General features: G+C 47.2%; 1 protein-coding gene across 6 annotated transcripts; it reads right to left on the bottom strand.

Annotated features, from left to right (window-relative positions):
• Positions 1–376: 376 nt before the first annotated feature.
• On the bottom strand, positions 377–20,282 carry DDX59 (DEAD-box helicase 59). Of its 6 annotated transcripts, none has more exons than XM_082394632.1 (8): positions 20,117–20,282; positions 18,137–18,954; positions 16,887–17,054; positions 13,909–13,998; positions 6,607–6,858; positions 5,221–5,373; positions 4,574–4,702; positions 377–884 (listed from the first exon to the last, which is right to left on the bottom strand). In XM_082394632.1, the coding sequence occupies exons 2-8, from the start codon at positions 18,941–18,943 to the stop codon at positions 621–623; spliced, it is 1,863 nt and encodes a 620-aa protein (XP_082250758.1). In that variant the 5' UTR covers positions 18,944–18,954; positions 20,117–20,282; the 3' UTR covers positions 377–620. The 6 variants fall into 6 exon arrangements, with proteins under 6 accessions (XP_082250758.1, XP_082250761.1, XP_082250759.1 ...); XM_082394635.1 differs by lacking the exon at positions 20,117–20,282 and adding an exon at positions 19,680–19,822; XM_082394633.1 differs by lacking the exon at positions 20,117–20,282 and adding an exon at positions 19,161–19,818.
• Between the last annotated feature and the right edge of the window lie 9 nt (positions 20,283–20,291).

The following is a 20,291-nucleotide window of genomic DNA, read 5'->3' as shown; positions in this document are numbered from 1 at the left end:
TTTTTAAATAAATCAACTGAATTAGCAAAGTGGCGTTAACATAAAACTATATATTGCAATGCAACATTCACATAACTCAACATAATTTGATGAGCAGCCCACATCAGATGTAAAATAAATTTATGTTTATCCAGCCGAAAGGAAAACGGAGAAAATAGATATTTAACATTTCTTTCAAAAGGAGCACTGACCATTTCTTCCATTTTTTATCATTTACTTTTCTCCTAATATTCATTGATTCAACAATAATCCAGGTGCCAACGTGCATGCAGCACAGTGGATATAAAACAGAAGAATCACCATCTGAGTCGGGCTGTGTGGGTTTCTGGTTCTGAAGATAGCTATGAGGAATATTTACTGAAAAAAAAGAAAGGACTTTTTCCAGAGAGAAGAAATTTTTATTTCATTTAGTAATTCACCTTGTTGTTTTTAATTTATGAAAATTAAAAAGGAAAATAAATACAATATTGCTATATAAATTTGATAGTCTATTAAAACTTTTTACATCATGTTAACTTTTTGTTTCATGTGCATGTCAAATTCATCAAACCATACAGGAATAATGTACAGAAATTTCACTGACAATATGCAATAAAAATTATTCAACGTGGTATAACAAATCATTTTTGAGAATTACTTTTATCATGTTTTCTAATAATGTCCATGAGATTAGCCCCCGTAACCAGATCATTCTGCGTCTGTCTATCCTTCTGCTGTTCCTTTCTCTTCTGGTCGTGAAGATAAGGGGAATTTAACAACTGGGGGGGGAGAAGGGACCCTGTGGGTTTCACTCGTTTTGCAATATCCCAGAAGAGTCTTTTCGAGTTGTTATTGATGAAAGTAATCGCCGTTCCATTTTGACCTAATCTCCCCACTCTTCCAACCTGAAATGAAATGCAAAGGACGTTTTCAAAATGTTCACATAGAATGTTAATGTCTCTTGAAAGAAAATGAAGACTAGTATTCACAGAAGCTTCACTAAGGTGAACATTTGTTCAGAGAGCATTTTTTGAGTTCGCCTCAATATACTTGTGAAATCAATTTAGTGGGCTGCCACTAGCATAGTGTTAAAGAAACAACCCAAATAAGAAAATAAAAATAATAAAAGTGAGTATTGTTTGTGAAACTTGTGTTTCAGTTATGCACGTGTGTGCATATGTGTGTGTGTGTGTGTGTGCATGTTTGTATGTATGTGTAGGGGGTAATGAGACAAAGATATTTCTTATTGTGGGTGGGTTAAGGTAGAAACTTTTTGAAAGCTACTGCATTAAGAGCAAAAGGACTGTATCTCCTTTATAGTACTTAAGTGCCTTGAAATGTGAGACTGAAGCAAGTCCATTTTTGCATAAAGTTATTTCTCATTTTGACAGAGTAAACAGACACAAATTTGTGGAGACCCGTGAGAAGGAACAAAACGTGTCTCCAAATATACTGAGAAACTCTTCAGAAGGGAGGGAAATACACAATCATGGTCAATTTCTGCTCCTTAATTGAAATGTAGAACTTAAAGTATACTCAGATTATCTAAATGAATAGATAGTTCCCGCCAATATACAGAACACTTTTAACGTTGTAAAAGAAGAAACCTCTAAAAAAGCTGAAAGGGATGGCCTGCAGAGAATGAGACTGGGGAGAAATAAGGGGGAGATGCTGTTTTTCAGTATGTTTTTGTTTCTACCTGATTTATGTACCTTACTGAGTTGTTTCAATAAAACTAAAAATTAGCAGCTGCAACTCACAGAATGGGAGAATATATCTGCAAATCATGTTTCTGATAAGGGTCTCTAGAACATATTAAGAACTTTACAACTCAAAAGGACAACCCAATTTAAAAGCAAAGGATGTAAGCAGACATTCCTCCAAAGGTATACAAATGGCCAATGAGTACATGAAATGATGTGCAACATCATTAGTCATTAGGGAAAGGTAAATCAAAAACACTTCAGGGCTTCCCTGGTGGCGCAGTGGTTGAGAATCTGCCTGCTAATGCAGGGGACACAGGTTCGAGCCCTGGTCTGGGAAGATCCCACATGCCGCGGAGCAACTGGGCCCGTGAACCACAAGTACTGAGCCTGCGCGTCTGGAGCCTGTGCTCCGCAACAAGAGAGGCCGCGATAATGAGAGGCCCGCGCACCGCGATGAAGAGTGGCCCCCACTTGCCGCAACTAGAGAAAGCCCTCGCACAGAAACGAAGACCTAACATAGCAATCAATCAATGAATGAATCAATAAATAAATCTTAAAAAAAAAAACAAAACACACTTCATATCCATGAACCTGGCTATAATAAAAAAAAAGATAATGTAAATGATGAGGATGTGGAGAAAATGGAACCCTTATACTTTACTGGTGGGAACGTAAACTATGAAGCTACATGGAAAAACAGTCTGGTGGTTCCCCAAGATGTTCAACATGGACCCAGCAATTCCATTCCTACGTGTATGTCCAACAGAACTGAAAACATATGTCCACACAAAAACATGGCCCTGGGTGTTCACAGCATTACTCATAGTAGTCAGAAAGTGGAAACCACCTAAATGTCTAGCAACCAACGAATGGATGGACAAATATGGTGTATCCTTACAATGGGATATTATTTGTCAATAAGATACTACAACAACGTGTGGACCTTGAAAACATTACACTAAGTGAAAGAAGCAAGTCACAAAAGACCACATACTATATGATTCCATTTACATGAAATGTCCAGAAGACATAAATCTACTGAGAGTACAGTTGTGGTTGCCTGAGAATGAGGGTGTGTGCACGTGTGATGAGGAACTGGGGTGACTGCTGAGGGGCAAGGGGTTTCTTTTGGGGGCAATGAAAATTTTCTAAAATCAATTATACAGATGGCTGCACCACCCTATGAATATACTAAAAACCAATGAATTGTACACTTTAAATTGGCAAATTGTACAGCATGTGGATTACATCTGAGATGTAATTTATACTAGATATGTTATATTGAGATAAAAAGCAGTTAAAAATTAACTGCAACGGTCTCCAAATTCTAAAAGATAGCTAGGAAGTTCCCTGGCGGTTCAGTGCTTAGGACTTGGTGCTTTCACTGCTGTGGGCCTGGGTTCAATCCCTGGTTGGGGAACTAAGATCCCACAAGCCACGCAGCCCGGCCAAAGATAGCTAATGTTAACAATACAAAATTACTTCTCCAGAAGCTTACCACCCCTGAAATTAAACATCAGACACGTGGGAATACTGACTATAATTTTAAATACCCATATCATTTAACCCAGCAGTTCTCCCACTAGGAATTTCTCTTACAGATGTACTTGCAGGAGAGGCCCAGGGAGCTGTGTATACACAGGTATTCACTGCAGCATTATTTAATAACAAAACACTGGAAACATCTGATTGTCCAGCAGTGAAGGACTTGTTAAATAAATTACAAGACATCCATATAATACATTCCCACGCAGCCGCGAAAAAAGAACAAGCCAGATTCAACAAGTAAAAACATTTAAAGAACTTAGAAAGGAAAAGAGAGAGAGTGAGGGCAGACTGCTAGATCATTAAGTCTTATGAAAAATAAAGCAACAACTCAGTAAGGGCGCTACAGGCATTTCAGTGGGCGACCCCAGTAAATGTGACATTCAGAGGTGATTCTAAGAACATCAGAGAAAGGCTTTACTTGAAGAGTCTGTAAGTGATGCCAGAGAAGGAAGACAGGTAGCGGTCAGTGAGATAACGTGGCGCTCAGAGAGGCTTTATTTCTGCGAGAAAGAAGAGCTGCTGTTATCTCTGGCAGCAAAGGAAAGGAACCAAGCTCTGAAAAGTGAAAGTCTAGAGCGAATAAGGGTATGAAGAGGAGATGAAGACATGATTCCTAAAAAAACAAACACTTCAGCGGATCGATTTTATTTTGGCCAGATGCAGCAACTTAAAACAACCTTTTTAAACAAAGCCCTCTTTTTCTGCTTATAAAAGCCATTTAATATGCTCACTGAAGAAAACAAAAAATATAAAGAAAATTAAACTACACCAAAAGCAAAGCACCTGAACTTTTTTTTAATAAACATTTTAGTTTTCTTTTTTTTTTTTTTTTAAAGGAATTCCTTTATTTTTATTTATTTTTATTCATTTTTATTTTTGGCTGTGTTGGGTCTTCGTTTCTGTGCGAGGGCTTTCTCTAGCTGCGGCGAGCGGGGGCCACTCTTCATCGCCGTGCGCGGGCCTCTCACTATCGCGGCCTCTCCTGCTGCGGAGCACAGGCTCTAGAGCACAGGCGCAGTAATTGCGGCTCACGGGCCCAGTTGCTCCGCGGCATGTGGGATCTTCCCAGACCAGGGCTCGAACCCGCGTCCCCTGCATTGGCAGGCGGACTCTCAACCGCTGCGCCACCAGGGAAGCCCCATTTTAGCTTTTTATTTCCAACTAATTTTTAATGCATTCTAGACGTCCATATGGTTTTGAAAAACGTAATTTAGTTTATATATTTTAAAAGCAAAAGCACGTGCAGTTTTACGTCGTGCTTTAACTTCCCATTATAACGACAATGCCTTGCATAAGAAAATTCATGAGCGAAACGGTGGTAACACGTAAAATCTCCTTACCTGATGCACGTACTCATCCACGCTGGAGGGCATGTCGAAATTGACAACCAGCTTGACGCTGACCAGGTCCAGGCCTCTTCCCAGGACCCCCGTGCTCACGACGACTTCACAGTCTCCTTCAAGTAAACCCTTTCCGAAAACAGCAACAAAATTCATTGTTGAGGATTTACCGTGAGTGGTTTTCTGTCATTCAGATTATCCTTTCTTTTCTCAACACTTTCTTCAACACTGTTGTTGCAATACCTTCACAGTAAGTAGAGGTCTTAGTACACCTGAGAGACGTACGTAGCTTAAAGGCCTTCCGACCCCAACGCAGAATTTTTTTCTATTGATTTATTCAGGCAAACCTTTTCCAAAGGTGAACTACTCTAATGCCTCAGTCCAAAGTGACCTGATTTCAGAAATGGCAGATTCTGAATGATTAATCTATTTAGTAGACAATCCCTAGGGGACAGGCTTATTGCTCCCAAAACACAGAAGCCCGAGTAAGAGGAACAATTAACTTCACACCGCTGCTTGCCTGAAGTTCTCAGGGTCATTTAAAAAAAAAGGTCTGCTTTAAAAAGCAGCAGGTAATATGGTATCTCTTGAAAATGAGGCAAAACAGATTTACAGGAAAGAGAAGAAAACAGAACGCTGGGTGTCACCTTCAGTATGTTTTTCCTTTCCGGCTGTGACTTTTCCGAGTGCACAGAGGTGCTTTTCAGACCTGTGATTTTCTGAACGGCCTCGCTCAACAGATCTGCTCCTAGTTTGCAGTCCACAAATACTAACACTGGAGGCTTAAAGAGTTTCTTATCCTGAAACATTAAAAACACGTATTTAAAATTATTCCTATAACGTAATTTACAATGGGATGTTTTTCTGAGAGCATTAGTATAAGCTAGTTATCAATGGGTTTACCAACACTGCTAAGAAGGAAAAAAGGCACATTCTGTTAAAATGAGTGTTTTCTTTAAAATATGCACAAACAGAAGGCAAACAGTGTACGTCCTTCACACTTCTGCATCACCTCATTAAAACTGCAGAAATGATTTGAAGTGCAATTTAAAATTTCCAAAATTGTTCGTAAGTCAAAATAAACCATATTTAACTTAATACTGTATTTTTAACAACTACGCTTGTACCTACCACCCGCTTAACAAATTTCTGCTTAAACCAGTTACTGTTAAAAAAATTCTATTTCTCAAGGACAGAACAGCCAAGAAAGAACTTGTCTTTACCTTACATATAAAACTACTAAAAATTTTTGAAACAAAAAAAATATTCTTTGGGAATAACCTTGATATTTAAATATCTTTCTATAATAATGGGAAAAACACCAACCTTGTGTCTATACTGCATGTTTTCACAAATAAAAATTTATTTGAACCCTACAGAATTCTGAAGTAAGCAAAGCAATTTATTATTAAACATCTACAGCAGGTTCCCCTGAAGCTGCATCTAAAAAGCATTCTCTCAAGAACTGTGGAGATGGCTTCTCTGGTGGTCCAGTGGTTAAGAATCCGCCTGCCAAGGCAGGGGACACGGGTACGAGCCCTGGTCTGGGAAGATCCCACATGCCGCGGAGCAACTAAGCCCATGCGCCACAACTACTGAGCCTGTGCTCTAGAGCCTGCGAGCCACAACTACTGAGCCCACGTGCCACAACTACTGAAGCCCGCGCACCTAGAGCCCGTGCTCCAACAAGAGAAGCCACCGCAATGAGAAGCTCGCGCACCGCAACAAAGAGTAGCCCCCGCTCGCCGCAACTAGAGGAAGCCTGCGCACAGCAACGAAGACCCAATGCAGCCAAAAAATAAATAAATAAAATGACAAACAAATTTATTAAAAAAAAAAAAAAGAACTGTGGAGACTTCCCTGGCGGTCCAGTGGTTAGGACTCCATGCTTTCACTGCGGAAGGCCCGGGTTCAATCCCTGGTCGGGGAACTAAGATCCCACAAGCCGTGTGGCCAAAAAAACCAAAGAAACAAAAAACTGTGAAAAATTCAAGTGCAATCTACAAAGCAGGGCTGACGGCTTTACCACTCACATTCAAGATTTCAAACAGTTTCTTCTTTTTGGCTGGTTCTTCCACCCACAACACAATCTGGCGCACGTTGGAGCAGGGCAGGTTCTTCTCCCCGGCGATGATTCTCACGGGGTCGCGCAGAAGCTGGCTTGCGAGCTGCTCTATGCTGGCTGGAATCGTGGCCGAAGCCAAAAGGGTCTGACAGTCATGAGGCACGTTTTCCAAAACGTCAAGCACTTGCTGTTGAAAGCCCATCTTTAACATGGTATCAGCCTAAACAAAATCATTGTAAAGTTAGTCCTACATGAAAACCCAGGGCCACCCTAGAAAAAAAATGGATACAATTAAGAACGTAAAAAATTTAAAACTCTTTACACGGAAAAATACACCACAATGTCAAAAGCCAAAGGATTAACTGGGAAAAAAATATATTTATATAAAACTACATATTGTGTAACTATGTTTATAATGATATACAAAGATTTTTATTATGGCATTAGTAATAGTGGCCAAAAAACCCCACCATATACAGCCTAAATATCCAACAGGAGGAGACTTGGTAAGTAAATTATGGTAGATCCATACCATATAACACGGTGCTAGCATGAAAAATGACCAGAAAGCTCTTTATCCCTGCTAGGAGGAAAGAAGCAAAATAGAGAACACTATGTATAACATGAGACCATTTGTGTATATACTCAGGAAAGTTAATTGCTAACTCTGGAGAGAAGACTTGTGAGCTGGGGGGAACAATTTTATTCTTCATTTTATAGCTTTTTGCAAAGTTTGATCTTTTTTTTTTTTTTTTTTTTTGGCCACACCGTATAGCACGTGGGATCCCAGTTCCCCAACCAGGGATGGAACCTGCACCCCCTGCATTTGAAGCACAGAGTCTTAACCACTGGACCACCAGGGAAGTTCCTGGATTTATTTTTTTTAACCATGAACATATATTTATAATAAAATATGGTTTCAAGTAAACAAAAAAAATTTAATTTGGGGGTTTTCACTTCTGCATATACCTCTGCATTGCTGGTTTTTAAAAACAATGAGGGACTTCCCTGGTGGTCCAGTGGTTAAGAATCCGCCTTCCAATGCAGGGAACGAGGGTTCAACCCCTGCTCTGGGAACTAAGATCTCAAATGCCGCGGGGGCCTGTGTGCCGCAACTACTGAGTCCGTGAACCACAACTACGGAGCCCACACGCTCTGAAGCCTGTGTGCCACAACTAGAGAGAAGCCTGTGTGCTACAACAAAAGATCCCGCGTGCCGCAACTAAGACCCAACGCAGCCAAAAATAAATAAACATTAAAAAAAATAAAAACAATAAATGTATTGTTGAAAAAAACAGAAAAAAATTTTTTTAAGTTTTTAATTTTAAAATAAAGAAAAGTTCAGGCTATCTTGATTTTCAAATATAATCTGGGTGTCTATAATTTTGGAAAATAAGACAATGAATTGTTTTAGTGTCCACTAATGTGCTGTCAGTTAGACTGAAGCTTGATCACTTGTTTTAATATTATTCACTCTATGACATTTAAAAAATATGAAATTATCATGATGGTCTGGGTTTGATCCTGGCTCTACCTAAGACCTCAAGCAAGTTAATGAAGAGCTTTAAGCCTTAGTTTTTTCCCTTTATAAATGGAAATGATAATAGTAACTACCTCCTGGGGCTGTAATGAGAATTAATGAGATAAAGTATATAAAGTACCAGCATGGCCCTTCTCAGTGTTTCAATTAACTGGCAGACAGAGAGAACACACACCCACAGTGTGTCTGCAAACATCCCCACCTTCCTCAGTAATCCCACTAAGTCCCATTCATCTCAGTAGAGGGCCTTGCTTCTCCTGGTTCAGAAAAAATAAGACCATGAGAAATAAATTCCTTCAGTTTCTCTTCTCACCCAAACTTCCTGGAAGAGTCCTCCAGCCCTGTGGTCTCCCTCCTCCGCCTCCCCGCCCTCCCCCCACTGTCCGGTCCAGGGCTCACCTCCGTCCCCCTCACTGGCTCCTTCAGTTCATCAATCACTCCCCAGGTGCCACATTCAACCGCCATTTTTAAGTCTTCGTCTAACTCTTTTTAAGATGCAATTATTATTACTATTTATTAAATACTAGAAGTAATAACATGCTCACTGTAGAAAACCTGGTAAACAAAACAAAGTAGAGAAAACTAAACTCACCCATCATCCCACTACCCAGACACCACCACTGCTTCACTTACTTTCCATTTCCTAACTATGTCTGGAAACCCTCCTCCCCCTTCCTACAGCCACTACCCTGGCTCAAGCCCTCCCCTCCCTCCTGGGAACCAGCCTTCTTGCTTAAAGGCTATTCTCCACGTGGAGAATATGAGTCTGATTATAATACACTCAGGCTTAAAATCCTTTAAAGTTTCCCAGTGTCTACAGAACAATGTCTGAATTCTCAAGGCCAGGAGAAAATGAAAAAGAAATACAATGACTATGGTTATTTATGGTTATTTCAATGGGAATATGGGTGTTTTTCCTCCTGTTTCTAACTTCTCTTTAATGTACGTGGATTACTCATAGAATACAGTTGTTATTCAAACTGCAGAATGGGCCATGAATAGCATTTTTTAAAACCACAAAATAGGATAGAATAAAAAATATGAGAACAGAGAAATCACATGTCACAAGGGTAAGTATTGTTTCATGAAAGTTCTGTTTCGTTTACACACACACACACACACACACACACACACACACACGCCCCTACCTAAACAGTATTCATGACTGGTTCCCGTCTAAACTGTATTTTTTGAAAGCCATTATCAATCAGACCTTGGGAAAATCTTACTCTTTCTACACCTCAGTTTCCACTTATAAATCTATTTCCTACCTACCTTAGAGGGATGTTAACAGATTAAAATGTGGGGGAACATGTACTTTAAAAAACCTCTTAGAATTAAAAGCACTACTTAAATTTAAGGTGATTCAAATATTAGAGCCACTCACAATTAACACAAGGCTACTCGGAAAATCTCAGAGTCCCCGGGGGGAGACAGCACTTGGATACAGAGTAAGCATTAATAAGGTAAGAGGTGAACGTAGGTGTCCCCTAATTAAACAGCAAACTTGGCCTAATTTTCTGGGAACTGCTCTTGGTGTTGCCTGCATTTCTTCATTGCTCGTGATGTCCTTAATCCCAGACAATCCGACTTCCATCTCTGCCACCAAAACTTCACTCCTGAGGGTCCCCAGGCTAAACATTCACTCCACTCAGCAAACCTTAACTCGCAGCCAATGGTGGCAGACAGTCCCCATTCGATGGGCATTTACTGGACGCTGGGCACCTTTCAAGGGAGCATGGTGGGAGGTGGGCACCATCGTGACCCCGCTTTACAGATGTGGAAACTGAGGCACATGACACAGTGCCCTATGACGTGGTGGAGCTGGGGTGTGGACCGGGGACCACTGGCTCCAAACCTACGTCATAAACACCAAGCTCAATGCTGTGTGCTCGACGGTGAGGACGTGGGAGGAGACCCTACCTTTCCAGAATTGATGGTCCAGAAGGGAAACTTACTGTATCCATATCCTTGAAACACGATACAGTTAAATGACAGCACGGCACATCCTGACCAGCCCTCCCTCAAACCCTGGTCTTCCTTCCCTCCCTGGCTCTCCCTTTTCAGACAATTTCTGTACGTCAATGAGCCCGTGGGCTGCGTCCCAGGCCCCCTCCATCTCAACCCATGCTCTCTCTCCAGGAAGCTCAACAAGTTCCAGGGCTCTGAGCACCACGGACACATCAAAGACGCCCCAAACCTCATTCGGGGCCGTAACCGCCTCCCTGGACTCAAGTGGTGGAGACTCACTGCCCAATCCGTGGCCCCAGCTGGACCTCAAGGCCCCTGGAACTTAACATGTTCAAAACAGACCGTCTCTCCCACCGCCAGACCCAGTCCTACTCCAGCATGCATCTCGGAGACGGCACCGTCAGGCACCTCCGTTTCGTCTCTCATCATCACCACCCCACCTCCGATCCATCAACAGCCCTGCAGACTCCGCTGACGTCTGTGCGGACCCCTGACTCCCGCCTCGGCCGACCAGAACCCGCTCACCTCAGGCAATCAGACAGATGCCCGAGAACGCGTCACGTCACAGGTGCTGCTCCTCGGCCCAAGCCCTCCCGAGCCCCCCCATCACGCCAGCACGGAGCCCATCACGCTCAGGATGGCGCCCGGCCCGGCCCGGCCTCCGGCCTCCCCTCGCCCCCCCTGCAACCCCGTCTCCCTCCCCGGGACCTGCCCACTCGCCACTTGTCCTCACCTGTCCTCCTGTGGCCGGCGGCCCTTCTCCCGCTTAGAGCCCTTCCTCCAGGTGGATCTCTGCGTGGCAGCTCCTGCTCCTCAGCGCTCAGCCTAGAGGGCACCCCAGAGGGCCCCCCCCGGCCTGAGGGGCCCCCCTCTCCTCGGGCGCCTCTGTCCTGTCACCTTGTGTACACGCCTGTGTCACAGCTCACCTCGCTTTCCATCACATCCTCACAACCAAGAACAGAGGCTAGCACGAGAAAAGCCCTAAAATGGATTTGATAGATAGATAAGCGTTCATCATTCTCAGCTCGGAGTAAGCACTGACTGTGCGTCAGGCAGTTAGGATGGTCCGTATGCCCCAAGCCTCCCTAAAGGTAAGCAGTGCAAGTATTCCCGGACTCCACCCCAGACCCACGGAACCAGAACATCCAAGCACGAGGTCTGGTTCTCCATCTCAGCCACTGGGGACACGGCAAACAGGGTGCCTGGTCACTGGGGTGGAGCAGGGAACGCACCGCAGGAGGGGACGGTCTGCACACGGGTCCCCGGAGCAGAGGCGAGGGGCCTGAGGTCTGCGGGGCGGCTCCAGAGGGACGGTTCTGAGTCACGGACACGGAATAAAGGAAGAGCAGGCGGACGGGGTGGGAGAGAGTCCTCGGGACACGGGTGACGCGGAGGGTGACAGCAGATTTTCCTAATCCCAAAGGATTGTTTTAGACTTCCGGCCTGACCATCCCTGTGTCCGGCCCCCTCCCCCCGCCCCCCAACACTGGCCTCTCTTCCCAGCGACATCATTTGTTCCCAGTTCCCTCTGGGCTCTCGACCACCTCTCTGTTCACTGACTTGTCTTCAGCTGCACAAGGCAGAGCCTCAGCCCACTGCACGTCTCTCTCAACTTCCCCCTTAGAGAAGCCAGCACATCCCGCGGACTCTCACGCGTGGTCTGGTACCTGCCCCTTCATCCAGCACCCACATGGAATTCAACATCTCCAAAACCAACTCGAGTGTGACCACCAGGCCCCAGCCCGTCCCCGTGGGCCCTAAATCAAGGCGCGTCTCCACCCACCTTCGTCCTCCCGCGTGTCCAGTCATCACATGTCCCGTAAGTGATTCACTGTGACCCTCAGGCGAACCCCGACGCCTGCCTCCACCCCGTCCCCGACCCTCCCCCCTCGTCTGGGCTGCTGGCTGGCTTTCTTCTTCCTCCTCTAATTCCCCCGCATGGAACAGCAGACCCCGTAAACCACCACTGCCCACGTGGCACACCCGCCCAGTGATCTAAGCCTCACCGCCCCCAGGTCACAGCCAAACTCCCCTGCGTCCTCCCTTCCGGGTCCTCTGCAACCCGCCCCGCCAGCCACCGGCTTCACCTGCTGTTACTTCTCACGCGGGACCCTCAGGCCGGCCCGTCTCTCCCGCCGGCCCCACACACGTGCACTGCCCGACCCGACCGAGGCTGCTCACCTCAGTCTCTTCACCTGGGACACCGGAGGCACCCTCTGACCTTCTAAATCCTTTTCCCTCTTCCGAGGCCCAGGTCAAGTCCCATGGCCTCTGAGAAGCCAACGTACTGACCCTCTCATTTCTCCTCCTGAACCCTGAGCACATCACCCGGTCCTACTGACAGCTTGCATCGGGGGAGGGCAAACCTCGGCTCTCGGGACAAATTCAGACCTTCGCCTGCTTCTGTGAACAGGGCACCTTGTAGGCTTGGTGGGTGTCTAAAGCTTCTTTGTGACGCCACCCATCTCACCCAGAGCTCGTCCCCTGCACCCAAAGAGCACCTGTGTGCCGACTTCAGCTTCAGTATGTGACCGATTACGCTGCTGCCCAGCTCCTCTGCCCTGACCACACAGGAGCCACGTCCCCAGACACCGAGGAGCTGGGCATCGGGGCGCTTCTGCCGGACAAGACCCCTCCTGCACCACCACCTTGAGCGCAGCCCTGGGGTGCCCCAGAAACCTTGTTAACGTAAGAAAACGAAAATGCTCTGAGAGAAGGGGGCATGAATAAATTCTCTACGAGGACCATCCTCAGGCTTGTAAGACGGGGAGGGGAAACCTAAGGACAAGAGCTTATCCACAGGGGAAACCCAGCCACACGTTCAGGGTGGCAGTAAGGATGACACTCCAACGCCACAGAGCAGGTCCCCCAAAGGCCGGGCCAGGAAAACGCTGACTTAGCAGCACTTTCTAAAGGACTGGATATTATCGTGCATTTATACGGGACTCTTCAGTGGGAGACGTTTTCACAACCACTACTCTTCCTTGCCACGACTCTGGAAAATGAAATGACTTGCCCAAGGTCTCACAGCAGGCGCAATAAAGGCTCAAACCCCCGTCTTCTGGGTCTTGGCTGTGTGGCGGCCACACCCTCTGCTGTCCCGAGGCTACTCCCTGGCGCCACAGACGCAGGCCAGGTTGCTGTCACTGGTCAGCGCTGATCACTGCTGGGTAACCCCAGGCCTCTGCCCCGTCACAGCCAGCGGGACGAGCACGCAGGCAGGACGGCCGTGCCCCGTCCGGCTGGCACGTGATGGGTCATCATCAAATAATAACACATTTACTTCTTACGAAGCAAGCCCGAAGTGTAAGAATGCCTATTTGCTCTATGCAACACAGAAAATCACAACCACAGACACCCGTGTCCACGTAGAAAAAAATAAAAAAGCTCCTCCAACTAAGCATCATTAGCTACTTCCAAACTTCCCACTGAGAGTTATTTGCCACTGATTTCTTTCTTTCTTTTTTTTGTAGACAAATGACACCCAGCATGTTTTAAAAAACGTAACACTTGAGAATACAGTATACCTGTTAAGTTTACATTTCCAATCGATTAGGACAAGACAGTGGTGGTTTAATTTTAGTTTAGCTGCAGTGCTACACAGGAACCAGCTTAAGAACCACTACTGCCAATTAAACAAAAATCCCTGAATTGTTTTCCTTTGGGGGAGAAAATGCCTGAATACACAATGCAATTATATAACTATAAGGCGCTTTTCCCAGATTATATAAAACTCTGTTTTTAAACACCACTACTTACTTCATCCACTACTACAATTTTTATACCGCCAAGTTCTACAGCGCTCTGCTTTATTATATCCAGAAGTCGCCCAGGAGTTGCTATGATAACCTGAACAAAAGAGGAAAGGCAAATTAGAAAGTTCGATCACGTTCGTTCACTCACGTCTTCCTTCATTCTACACTTACTGAGTGGCCAATGCATGCCAGACTCTGGTATAAGTGCTCGGAATTCGATGATGAGTAAGTCAGACTTGGTCTCTGCTCTCGTGAAAGTCATGACAGTAAGGAAGAAAGGGAGCAAACACATGCTCACGAGGATCAGGACAGGACGTGATAAATGGAGGGACGTACTCAGTGCTGCTAAAACACAAGCCAACACCCACAGGAGTAGTGGGAGTGAGCAAGACGGGCAGGTCCAGGGAGAGGGAAGGGCATCGTGACCGCTGAGGCTCGGAGGCAGGGAGGCTGACGTGGGTGGAGGGGGGAGAAGGCGGCTGAGGCCTGAGAACCTGGCAGGGGCCACGCCGGGAGGGCCTTACGAGCATGCCCACCGCTATTTGGCTCCGTGAACAAGTGCAAACCCCCTGCCCTCTCTGGGCCTGCTATTGCACTTTTAAATTACGAGGCTGGGTACAATGAACTCTAAGGTCACTCAAGGGTCTCAAAAGTTTTATAATATATTAGCTGAAGTTGTGGTTAAAAGTAGGGGCTCTTTAGTCAAACTTCAGCAGGAATCGTGGCTCCAGCATTTAATAATGGTGTGAGTCTCTGTTCTCCCGTCGTAAGATGGAAACGCTAAAAACTATCGTGAGGATTAAATGAGACAGTGCCGGGATAACTCTGGTGGAGTTACAAATGACCTCCTATGTTCAGCTGTACCCACTTTTCCAGTCCACACCCGCACAGTGGTAACGTTGCCGTGGATGATAAAAGGTCTGTATCCCCAGAACACAGGGTTTGGCGTGGGTACTTCAGACATCCGCAAATATCAAGTCAATTTTAATTACTTTGACTTGAGTTCACTCCTTCTCTTCCATTTTCCACTCTGACGGTTTGGAAGTTATCAACTCTTTTTTCATTCTTTGAGTGCTTCGCCTTGAATGTCAACATATCTATAACTTAATATAAAGTTAATCGACACTGTTAGCTTGTTCTTGAAAGATCCAGGGCGATGCTTTACCGCGATCGCATCTCGCCTGTCCTTACACGCTGTGGGATGGCATTCACCCCATTTTTTGGAAATCACGGCTTGTTCCTGGTCACTGTTCGCTCGGCCTGTGTTTGTTTAGCTTCGCCCACACATGTACTGCCGACTTTGCACCAGCTTCCTTCCACCCCCCCCCCCCACCTTCCTCTCTGGAATCTTCTTTATCTGCAGAAAGGCTTCCTCCAGAAGTTCCTTTAGATGGTCCACTGGCGATACACTCGCTCGGTTTTGTTTATCTGAGTAGGTCTTCGTCTTGTCCTTACTCTTGAAAGACACCTCTGCCGAGCACACAGACGCTTCGGTTGCTTTTCCTCCCAGAGGGCAGGAGTCTGTGAGGCCTGGCCCGGGCGGCAGGGGGAGAGGCAGCTGGGCAAGGAGGGGTGAGGCCGTGCAGGCCAGGGAGGAAGGCATCGCTGTGAGGGAGGGACACTGGCGACAGGCCGGGGGATGGGGCAGATAAATAACTACGTAAAGGATAAGGGATGGCAGGTTTCTCATCGTCAGAGTTACCAACATGGAAACAGAAGACGTAAAAGGAACCTTGTGATGAATGACAACTGGAAGTATCAACATGAACTCATGGTCTCGGATAGGCTGAGGTCCCAGAAGCAATGACAGTTCAACAGCGAGGAGCCCCGGTACAGCCCAGGTCTCGGTTTCTGAATACTAGTCTCCACACCAAAGGAGCCAGGGCTCCGTGGAGAGAGTTCCAGGGCTGAGGCCAGGAAAGAACGAGGTAAGTACGGAACATCTTCTTTAGATGGAAAGTAAGAAAGTAGTCAAAGAATGACAAGGATATGATAAAAGGACACAGAAACCGACTGGAAGGTGCTTCCACTGGTCAAACAGATTATAACCCTGTAAAAAAAACAGGGAACCATGAGTCCGTACTGATATAAAAAAGTAAGTAAGTGGAAAGTTTGGTGAAGCTCAATAAATTTACAGCCTGAGAGTACTCCCCTTAAAATACTTATTCAACACAAAGGGTACAAACAAACTCTACAGTTTTAACTTGACAGATAAAAGCACCAGTAGAAGGACAAATTGAAACTGTGTGCCATCTAAAAGGATATAATGAAAAGAAAAGCATCTCTTCTGTGATGTTCTGTTAAAGAACTAAATTCAAGACACGTAACTGGAATCTAATCAGTTGAGGGCTGTTCTTCCAAGTAAGCGGCTTATAATCCTTAAAAAGTGCCAAGGTCCTGAGAAAAAAGGAAAGATCGGTTCCAAACTGAAGACACTGAGAGAGACATGAGAGCTACAAGCAACGAAAAGACTCTGAACTTGATGAAAAAAAGCTGATGGGACAACTAGTAAAACCTGAGTGGGGTCGGAGGCCGTGACACCAATGTTAGTGCATCCCAGCGGACCAGCGTGAATTTCCTGAGTCTGTAACTGGATTGTGATGATGAAGGACAATGTCCCTGCTTGTAGGAATCACACTCTAAAGTGTATCAGCCACGATCCTGAGATAAGGCCCACCTTTCGGAGATTCATCTTCTCAACCGTGAAAGAGGGGGTACGCCACCCCACCTCCCAGAGCAAACGCAATGATTAAAGGTGGTCATGGCTGTGAGAACATCCGACAGCGTCGGGAAAACAAAAGGCACCTCCCTAACCTGTGCTCCTGTCCTTCCCCACAGAAAACGAACTTTAAAATTAAGGCTCACGTGGCAAGACTTTAAAGGCCACGTAAAATCACACTCTGAAGTTCCTCAGGGGGCGAAAACCCTTAGTTCCTGCATTGCTTAGGTCCTCTGCGAAGGCGTCCGGTCCAGGGAGCCCACCTGAACGCGCTGGCGCAAGCGATGGAGCTGCGGGGGGGCGGGCAGGCCCCCCACCAGGAGCGCGGTCCTCATGTGGGGCAGGCCGCTCATCAGTTCCTTGGCCTGGCGCTCTATCTGGATGGCCAGCTCCCGCGTGGGCGTGAGGACGAGCGCGGATGGCATCTGGCTCTGCAAAGACGTGAAACACACCGGCAATGAGCTCTGCTGCTGTGGACGCGAGCCTCGAGGCGGCCCCAGGAGCGCTTTCCTTTGAAAGTGGTCCCATCAGCCCACCGGCCTTCCGCTCAGCTGCAGAGTTCTCCTCCAAAACCAGCATAAATTGCACCCATTTCTCAGATAACACAAACACACAATGAGAGACCACAATCAGGACCAGGGAGAGGCGTCTGCCTCAATCAAGGCGGGAAAACTGAAGCTTGGCTTCCCATCGACTGAACCATGCGACCTCCAGCCAGCCTCCTAGGAAGAGAAACCTGCTGGTTGCCCTGAAGATCTGGGTGAAGCCTGGCATCCTACCCTCGATTTCCCCTCAGCACTCTTGTAGATTTACTTCTTTCTCTGTCCAGAGACCTTACTGGTATACTGGTATACAAATATTCTATTTTGGTCTTCTGGTGAGTTTCGTCTATATTTTGAAAATCTAGTCTTTTATTTTTTTCTCACATTATCTTCTACTACGCTTTCGTGTTCCAAAATTTCCTCTACCTCTTTTCCCTTCGCCTACATTTCTCACTCCTTTCCCCCTTGCCATCTTCCAAACCTCACAAACTCTCTAGTACTTGGCAAATAATTACTCAAAACGTCTGTTAAACTAATTATGTGCAGGAGTGCTTATAAATCAACGAGTAAGGCAAGGTGGTATCATTTTAAGATGAAACGCAGATCATGCTTAGTGGTATATTTTGAAACTCTACAATAGTGTTCTGACTTTGGTATCAGGTTTTTCAAAACACAAAATCAAAGCAGGCTAGATTGACACAAAAATCACAGCTCACCTGGTCAGCAGGATTTTCGCCCCAAACCCAAAGCCTGTTCCTTGAATAGAAAATTTGTTAAAAAGACAACACTTTGTAAGGAAAGCAGTTTTTTAGACCTTCAATGAAGACACTGGTTCAATATAATAAAATGTAGTCCCAGTGACTAAAGGTCTACGTACTTGGTCTCAGTTTGCAATTTTAATGTAGTTGAAGATGACACTTGGTAAACACCTTGACTGTTCTTGAGGCTCCTACAGGCGAGCTCTACCTTACCTGAAACAGAGATCGCATGATGACAGGAAGCAGGAAGGCGGCCGTCTTCCCAGAGCCCGTGTCCGCGCTGGCCAGCACGTCTCGGCCCAGAAGCCCCACGGGGACCATCTGCATCTGGATGGGGGTGGGGACCTCGTAGCCCGAGGTCTTCAGGTTGAGGTTTAAGGCCTCAGGGAAGCCGCAATGCTCAAAGTCAATGATGGGCCGGGGGACGCCTGGCCCTTGAACCACGATTCCCAGCTGCCGTCTGAGGTTTTCAATCTGGTCCTCCCGAAGGTTTGAGATGAAGGCGTGCTCGGTGTAGACGTACGAAGCAGGACGTGGGGCCACTGGCTCAGAACCCGCTTTCTGGGGACCGCCCGGCGCTAACTGCCCCTCCGCTCCCCTAACCTGCAGAAGGTGTTTCGCTTTACACTCCAGGCTACACACGTCTTCATCCGTCTCATTGCAGATGTACTCTCCATACCGCCCGCATACCACGCACACCGGCTCCCCGGGCTCGGCCTGGCGCTGGGTTTTGGAGAAGGACTTCACCGGCTCTTCGAGGAGATCGGTGTCCTGTGCCCGCCGCTCGGGTCCAGCCAGACCCCCCTCAGGCACCTGGCTGGCAGGCCCGGGGAGAGGGCACGGCTGGGCGCCGTGATGCGCCACTAGTGCAGCTTCTTTGGTACCCGAGGCATCGGCTGGACCATCCCCGTCTGCACCCAGCTGGGGGTCTTCTGCCTCTGGTTTGACTTTCTTGGCTGCACAACTTCTACCATCATCGTTAGCATTCCGCTTGACTTTCAGGGATCTTGGAACGAACATCCTTCAATATTCTGTGGAAGAAATTATACACTGAGATTTATTCTACCCTCAATAAAGTCACAGATACAGAACCCTAAGTTCATCATGTCCCCGGGTTTTGTCTCAAAAGAACAAAGAAGGCAGTGCTCCCATCAAGCTTCCCTTCCGCCCCCACCCAAGTCCGCCGGGTGAAGACAGTCCTGTCTGCATACACTGCACACGGCTTCACACCACTGACCTCTGTCTGTGGACTGCCTTGCACTTTGACATACCAGACATCACAGAAATTCTGGGGTAAACCCTTCTGTTACACGTTCACAAACGAAAACACAAGAAGAAAAAGGTCTACTTCACAACTGGAGTCTTTAAAACAAGGCACAAGCATCACTAGTAACACGTGTGCAGCAGTTACTAGGTTCCAAGGTCGGAGCTGAGCGCGAAGTACACACGCGTGTTCTGTTACGTTGTATCCTGCGTGCGTTCAGTTCTCACGGGGAACTCAGCACCTGGAGGCTGAGGGACTTGAAGCTCACACCTTCTCAGCGTGTGTAACCCTCCAACTACAGCGCTTCCCATTTACAACAAAACAGGTTTTTGCAAAATGACAGCGTTTGGTGAACAGGCTTTTAACCTAATCTGCTGCCAAATATGCTAAGAAACATTTTTCTCAAAACAAAAATTCTTAGGATACATTGCCAGATTCCATTTTTCCAGAAAAATTCCAACGAAATTGCAAGTGAAGGTCTAGAGTTACAACCTCAAGTCTCCGAAAAGGTCAAGGGGGTGGGGGAGGGGCGGCTGCACTCGAGAGGGAGGAGCTCGGAACGCAGGTCCTCGCGACGGAACAGAGGCGGAGCGGGCGGGGCTGCAGACGCGCGGCTCCCGTTCGCCCCAACGCCCCTCCCCTCCCCCTGGACGTCGCCCCTGTCCCCCCGCGATGTCAGCCCCAAGGCATCGTCCCTCCCCCCGACGTCAACCCCCTCGTGCGTCGCCCCCCCACCGCGGCTCCGCACGCAGAGGCGCGTGACGTCACGGCGCTGCCATGGGCACGAGGCCGGAAAGGGGGGGTGGTGACAGCGAGGGGGAGGGGACTGCGCAGGGCCTGTCCCGCCGCCGCGGCTCGGCGCCCGGGTCCCGCACGAGAGGAGTAGGACGGGAGGCAGGCCCGAGCCGCGGGGCCGGGGGCACGCTCACCCGCGCGGACTGCGGCTGCGTCCGTTCCCTCTCGGGGCGGCTCCCCCTTGAGGCGCTGGGCCGGGCTTCCGGCCGATGAGCCCGGGCCACGCGGCCACCCTGCAGCTGGGGGACCGTGCGGAGCGCAGGATCCACTTCTCCGGCTTTTGGGAAGCGCCGCGGCGCGCGGGGAAGG

The sequence above is a fragment of the Balaenoptera borealis genome (assembly GCF_965194805.1).
Source record: "Balaenoptera borealis genome assembly, chromosome: 1".
Lineage (NCBI taxonomy): Eukaryota > Metazoa > Chordata > Mammalia > Artiodactyla > Balaenopteridae > Balaenoptera > Balaenoptera borealis.
The sequence above is the reverse complement of the archived record's forward strand: the minus strand, read 5'-3'. Positions and strand labels throughout refer to the sequence as shown.

Bases quoted from the DNA above. Each gene is read 5' to 3' on its own strand.
- DDX59 (XM_082394632.1), bottom strand. From the start codon at position 18,943: ATGTTCGTTCCAAGATCCCTGAAAGTCAAGCGGAATGCTAACGATGAT. The intron at 17,055-18,136 runs GTAAGGTAGAGC...ACGTCTTTGCAG, and splicing joins TCATGCGATCTCTGTTTCAG to AGCCAGATGCCATCCGCGCT. The intron at 885-4,573 runs GTAAGGAGATTT...ATTTCATTTCAG, and splicing joins TGGATGAGTACGTGCATCAG to GTTGGAAGAGTGGGGAGATT.